General features: G+C 54.8%; 1 protein-coding gene across 1 annotated transcript in view; it reads right to left on the bottom strand.

Moving 5' to 3' along the window:
* Positions 1–538: 538 nt before the first annotated feature.
* WDTC1 (WD and tetratricopeptide repeats 1) overlaps positions 539–6668 on the bottom strand; it is a 61914-nt gene continuing 55784 nt past the window's right edge. Inside the window, 8 exon segments of the mRNA XM_079114610.1 lie at positions 539–2501; positions 3519–3711; positions 4644–4821; positions 6326–6382; positions 6385–6418; positions 6420–6460; positions 6463–6495; positions 6498–6559. Coding sequence (XP_078970736.1) covers positions 2304–2501; positions 3519–3711; positions 4644–4821; positions 6326–6382; positions 6385–6418; positions 6420–6460; positions 6463–6495; positions 6498–6559 — 796 coding nt within the window. The 3' untranslated portion in view covers positions 539–2303.

Genomic DNA, 6668 nt, shown 5'->3' with positions numbered 1-6668 from the left:
CCAGTATTTTTTCCCTAACAAAATAGAAAGGTAAATAGAGCAAATTGCCTGTAGCAAGGGTAAGTAAAACTTTTTGGCTCATTATACACACACACACACACACACACACAAACACATATGCATATTTGTGTGTGTATGTGAGATATTAAAGTGTTTATATACACATACACAATACACACATACATATACACAAGTATGCATGTATTTCTTGGGTCACAGTATGAACTGTATATTTCTCATTTGAATATTTGAATTTTGCTTTTAAAAGTTTGAAAAACCACTAAGACTCCAAGCCCCTTATATTTCAGAAAAGAAAGCCAGACAAGGAAAACTGATTACTGCAAACTGCAGTCACCAGTGCTGGGCTTTGTGCTGGGCCCTGCTGGGCTGAATGGGCCCAGCTCATGGTGACCCTACAAGGCAGGCCTCATTCTGCCTGCTGGAGCAGTGGTTGCTCAAAGTCATGGAACCACAGAGAGGAGGCACCCTTACTTTTGTCCCAAGACCCATTGCACCCCACAAATGCACCAGCCACAGCTAGAACAAAACGGTTTAATCAATCGCGTCGCCCTCACTCTCCTGGGAGCGGAGCAACAAAAGGCTCGGCTCCTGCCCCAGAGGACAGTAAGGCTTATGTGTCCCTCCATACTGCAGGGCCCAGGCTGGGCAGGCAGGGCGGGAGGAAATGGCAGGTGGCTGGAACACAGGAAAGCAGAGGGGCCCTGGCCGGTTCTTGTGCCCTAGGGCCCAGCCCCAGCACTCCTGCTCCCTGCTCCGGGCTTGAGAAAGGTCGTGGAGAAGAGACAGGGGAGCAAGTCCCAGCAGCAGGAGAAGCAGCAGCAGCTGTTTCCTTCACCAATAAATATACTTCATTACCAAGCTAGAGAGAGGGGTGGGAAGCAGGACTGGGGTGGGCAGGAAGGGAAGAAGCTGCCACCTGTGTCGCTGGGATTAAAGCAATGAGATGGTGCCAGACCCCCCACCACTAGCCTCACCCCCCTCGTCGTCTTAAAACTGTGAAAAAGCTTTTAACATGGCCCTCCTGTCTCCAGGGCTGCTCTGAAGCCTGACTGAGAGGAGGCACCTGGCAGAGACAGGGGCTGAGTGAGGGAGAGGGAGGGAGGGAGGGCGGGAGAGAAGGGAGGCTGCTGCTCCCCAGAGGCTGCAGCTGGAGGGCTGGAGCCAAGGAAGCACCAAGGGTAAGGGAGAGGGAGAGAGGAGGGGGGAGAACCAACTACCCAGAGCAGCTCCAGAGAGGAGCCAAAGGGGCAAGGGAGCAGGGCTTGGTGGTGGGGTGACTGCTGCATCCAGTGTAAAGCTTGGGGCTGAGGAGAGAGGGGCTGAGTTAGGCATTTTCCCACCAACCTCCCCCCAGAGCAGCAGGGGACAGAGAGAAGCCATCACTTCTTTGGTCTTTGTGGCTGCTCAGCAGTGGGGTGGGAAGGAGGGCAGAAAGGGCAGAGCCAGGCCCTTAGCAGGAAGCGCCACCTCAGCAGAGTAGGCCCAGCTGGGAGCTCAGGCAAAAAGGTCACAGTGAGGCCAAGGAGCGCCCAAGAGGAGAGTGGCCATGGTGCAGAAGTGGCTGCACGGTGGGTGGGGTATGGTGCAGTGCCCCAGTTCCTGCCAGGTCCCTCAGGAAAGGCAGAGCCCCTGACGGTGAGCAGGCTCAGGGCCCAAGCCAGTGCCCAAGAGCAGACAAGGAGGCTCCACTGCCACCAGGGCAGGTGGCTTGGCCTTGCCCACTCCAGGGCTCCCATCCTTCCCTTTGCTTCCACCTTAACACTGGTGGCTGTGGAGGGAGGGTAGAACTCCATCCTTCTTCAGAACCTTCCCTGAAGACCACGGGGAGCAAGCCCTGCAGGCAGGAGAGCAAGAGTGGCAACGGACCAAGCTGGCCTTTACCACCAGCAGTTCCACTACCCTTTCTGCTGCCAACTGAAGGGCAGGGCAGTCTTGAAGACAGCGTCAGCCCTTGCCCTGCCACTGGAGGCAGAAAGGGTTTTGAGGCAGGCCAGAGCCCTCCATGGAAGTGGAAGCAGGAGATGTGGCATAGGGAGGGGTTTCCCCTCCTGCTCTTCTGCTCAGGGTTGGGGACAATCAAGGGACAATCAGCTCAAGAGTCTGAAAGCCAGCAAGTTGCAGCAACCCCCACCCCCAACGCCAAACTAACAAACAAAACAGGGGAAATGAAAAAATGGGGAGGTGGCGGTGGGAAGACAAACCAAAACAGAACCCCCTGGCCTCCTGCTCAGGGAAGAGGGTCCAGCCAGTAGCATGGGGCTAGGGGCCGGGGCTTGGAGTGTCTAGCTGGGCCGGCATTGCACCTGACCCTCAGAGCTGTCCTCATCATCAGAGGCCCCGGCGCCCCCGCTGCTCAGGCCTGTGATCCGGTAGCCCATGTTGAGCAGCATCACCTCCAAGGGGTCCGCATTCATGCGCCGCTGGTTGGCCTGAGAAGCACCCTCCATGTCTTCCACAACTCGGCCAGTGAGGTCCTCACTCTGTGGTGGAGGAGAGGGATGTGTGAGTGCACCCGGGGTCGGGGGACTCCAGGATACTGAAGGGGGCACTTGCACCAAGACACATGCATGGGGTGGCAGGGAGGGAAACAGACTGGACAACACAGGGCGGGGCTGCAGGTACCTGGAGACCTGTGCGGGGGCAGGACACATGTACCAGAATATATATATGGGGGAAACACACAGCAGGTGTGTACGAGGCAAACGGCACTACTGGGCTGTATCTGTATGGGACACACACATGCTGGGATGCACATCGGGGACACACCATGTCAGGAGAGCACACAGACTGGATCTGGGGAGAGGGCAGGTGTAGGTCCCTCCTGTTCCCTTCTGTCCTGTGCTCAAGCCCCGCCTTCATCCTTCCTTTCCCTCTGCTCCCCAGGGAGGCGCTTCACAAATGAGCTTGGGGTTGGGAGTGGAGGGACCACACTGGCCTCAGCCCCATGGGCTGGGCACCACAGGTACCACTTCCGAGTCCTCACAGTGACCTCTGGAGTGATGCTGTCATTCCCATTTCCAGTGTAGATGGTTAAGCTGCAGTGAGTGAAGGCCCACCACACACCAAATCCTGCACCCTTCCCTGTGGCTGAGGGACTGGTCTCTGAACTGCTGCTGGGCGGACACACCGGAGTATATAAGAGAAAGGATCCCTGGGAAATCCTTCTCATGAGGGTTGCGCTGGTCAATTCTCTCTGCCCTCCTGCACCTGTTCTTGATGAAGGGGCTTCTCATCTTTACAGCTAGCTCAAGGATATGCTCCAAGAAAGCAGGAGCCAACTCTTGCCCCCAGAAGTGCCCACTATATTTGGAGCTTCCAAGACCTGAGGGGTTCTTCCTGACACGGCCTGGGGCCCTAGGCTGAGCTGACTCACATGGGTAGCCTCTGTCTTCTGTGTGACTCTCTTTTTAGCTCTCACAGGCTCAGCTGGAGGCGTTGTACAGGGTCCCTCCACCCTCTTGCCTGTCTGCCTTTGGCCACGTTGCCTGTACCCTCACCTCTGGTCGGGGGTTCCAGAGTCGCACGACAGGATCGATGCCACTGGTGGCCAGGAAGCAGTAGCTGGGATGTGGCTGCAGGCAATTGACGATGGACTCATCCCCCTGGAGCACGCGCACTAGGTTGGTGGTCTCCTTTTCCCAGATGAAGAAGGAGCCATCGTCAGAGCCACTGACGATGTACTGAGCGTTGCTGGCGGGGGGCAAAGGGCAGGGAGGTCAGGTGGGGTACTGCCCTAAAGCCTCAAATAGAGGCCACATGGCTCAGGGCAAGAGGGAGCAGGGAAGTCTGTTGTCACCCAGTCTCCCCCTCTCGGGGGTCTGCCCTTGACTCAAAATTCCCCCACACGCAGGAATCTGTCCATGCTGCAGACCCTAGTCACTGTTCTCTTAAACCTAGGCTAGGCGACTGCCTAGGTTCCTCCAAGAGTCTCCTCCAAAGCACAATGTAACCCCAGTGATGCCAGGCTGGGCTGTCACACCCCTCAGGTCTCTAAGAACACCCTGGCCTAAGTCTTCCCTTGGCACTCACAGACGTCTCAGAACCAGACTCTCAGTCCACAGCACAGGCCCTCACATGCTGACATTTAGAGGCGGAGAGATTCTTGATTCATGTCCATGTGTCTCACCTACCCAAAGATTTAGTGTGAACCTCCACAAAGGAGGGTTGGGGTGATGGTATCTGAGATATGGGCTTTGTCCCTTAGTACCAGGGCACAGTTCTGAGCACACAATGGGCGTGCCACGATTCCCAGCCTCTGAGGGCTCTTGCCTCATCCTCCCCCAGCAGAGAGAAGCTGCAAGCAACCAGACAAAGAAAGCAAGTGTGTCAAATGTAGAGAGCGGGTGAGTTGGGGAGGAGGGATGGTCAGGCACTGGATGCTTCACTTGGATTATCTCGTTAGTCCTTGTTATGACCCCATGAGCAGATATGATATCCGCTCAAATGGTTTCATATCATAGGTGAAGAGACTGAGGCTGAAAGAGGTAAAGCCATGTGCCCATGGGTACAGAGAAGAGCTGGGAGCTGAGGCTCTTTTCTAAAAGCATTATGGCCCCAATGCCACCCCACCCCATTCCTGCTACCAACTAGGCTGTGCCCTCCTCCTGTTCAGGGCCTCGGACCTGCCAAAGAAATTGGCCTCCTTGATATCTGTTGTGGTGTTGCAGTGGCCACAGTAGCGGAACTGATAGTCATAGCTTCGCTCCCGCAGTACCATCTCATCTTCTGAGATGGAGTCCTTGCGGCTTGTGCTTCGGAGGCGGACTGGGCCTCCACCACCACCAGCTCCCTTCTTCTCTTCTGCGGGGAGAGAGCAAGGAAAGGTGAGAGTCCTGATCCTCCCTCCCTCCCTCCGCAGAGCTTTTCCCCACCTGGCCAGGTTTTCAGCCCAGTACTGACAATCGAGCGTTAACCTGCCTCCACCCTTACTCTGGAGAATTGGGAAAAGGTTGTGAGAAAGATGTATCTTTGGATCCTGCCATCTTTTGAGGATGTCTAAGAGGAGACCTTTGAAACCAGGAGAGTCTTGGTTCAGTTCCCTGAGCAAAGGAATAAAGGCCTGGAAGCTCTGCGAATGCACAGGCTCAAGGAACGTTTCTGTGGATAAGAGAGGCAGGGTAGGGTAGGGCAGGGCACTAGTAAAAAGAACCTGAATGGGTGACTTTCACAAAGACTTACAGCTCTTATAGCTCTTAAGGAACAAGCTTGTATACTCTGCATACTTGTATACTCTGGAAAACAAGTTTTTATGGATTCCAACCACAGTACTGATTGGTTAACAGGTAAAATCACACTGATTTTCTCAGTTTCCTAAAGGTGCCTCATTTCTACCTGCTCTGGGGCCTTCTTTGTATGTACTGGTTCCATGCGAAGGACTCCACACCTCCTAGACACCTGTATCCTCTGGACCCTCAGATCTTGGCTTCATCATCTGTTCCTGAAGAGCCCAGATTGCCTCGAGCCCTGCCCCATACACCTGGGCCACGCATGGCCCCAGGTACTCGTCATTCTCTTTGTCTCTTTTAGTGCTTGGTTCGTTTATGAAGCTACCAATTCTACCAACAGTGAAACCTCATTTGACAGGGTCACAGCTGTATTTCCCAGGTAGTTGTCTGTTAACTATTCATTGAACAAATTAAGCAATCCCATGGTTAGTAAATCACAAAGGAGAGAGGCAAGGTTCTGTTTTTTGCCTCAAGTGAGCTCAGCTTCCATGTTTGTAAACCACACTACCTGCCCAGCCCACTCTCCAATGCTAGCTAGCTAGTGAGGTGAGCTGGGCAGGGCTTCGTGAGCCCTCTGTGCAGGGGAGGCAGTGGTTCACAGGCTGTGCTGTACCCACAGCCACACAGTTACCACCTGGTAGAGCTCAGGTGGGAACCGAGGCATTTCTGTTGCTCTGTGCTGTGGTCTCTACTGCATTTACACAGACTGAAACAAAGGCAATGAGCAGCTCCTGCCTCTCTCTCAGCCCAGTGATGCTGCCAAGGCCCTGTCTGTGAGCAGGTGGGAAGGCCCAGCTGGAGACCACATGGCCTGACTGGGTTCAGCTTCCTCCTACGCAGGTGCTTTGAGCACGCTAGAGCCAATCCTCCACAGAAACCCTCAACGGGAGGTGCTAACATTTCCCTTCTTCAGGTGAGGAAACTGAGTCTCAGACTGAGAGACTGTTTCAAGGTCACATGGTTTCTGAATCAGCACCTGAGTTCAGGCCTCTCTAATTCCAGAAACATATTCTTTGCAAAAGGTCACACAGCCCCTCAAACAGGTGAGTGACAGCCACCCATCGACAGTGCCCACTCACCACCATCATTTTTGGAGAAGAGGGCGGCTGTGATGTCGCGGCCCAATGCATCACAGCGCTGCTATGGGCCTGCTCCGGGAACTTCCCTTTGAAAGTCGTCCAGGCACTCCAGGGCCTCAGCCACATACTTGAGCCAAAGAGGCAGCGGGCCAGGCGGAAGTGTGCCTTCGGTGGCATGGGTTTAGGGAGATGGCCTTCAGGCAGTCCCTCAGGGCATCATAGTGGTCACCGTCCCTGGAAGGCAGGGGAGTGTGGCTTGGAGGTGGTCTCCCGTGGTAAGCAAGGGTCAGTCTTACTCGTCTCCTCTGCTTCCTGTGGCCACCCTAGCCCACCTCTGATAAAC

This window comes from Sciurus vulgaris (genome assembly GCF_902686455.1).
Source record: "Sciurus vulgaris genome assembly, chromosome: 1".
Lineage (NCBI taxonomy): Eukaryota > Metazoa > Chordata > Mammalia > Rodentia > Sciuridae > Sciurus > Sciurus vulgaris.
The sequence above is the reverse complement of the archived record's forward strand: the minus strand, read 5'-3'. Positions and strand labels throughout refer to the sequence as shown.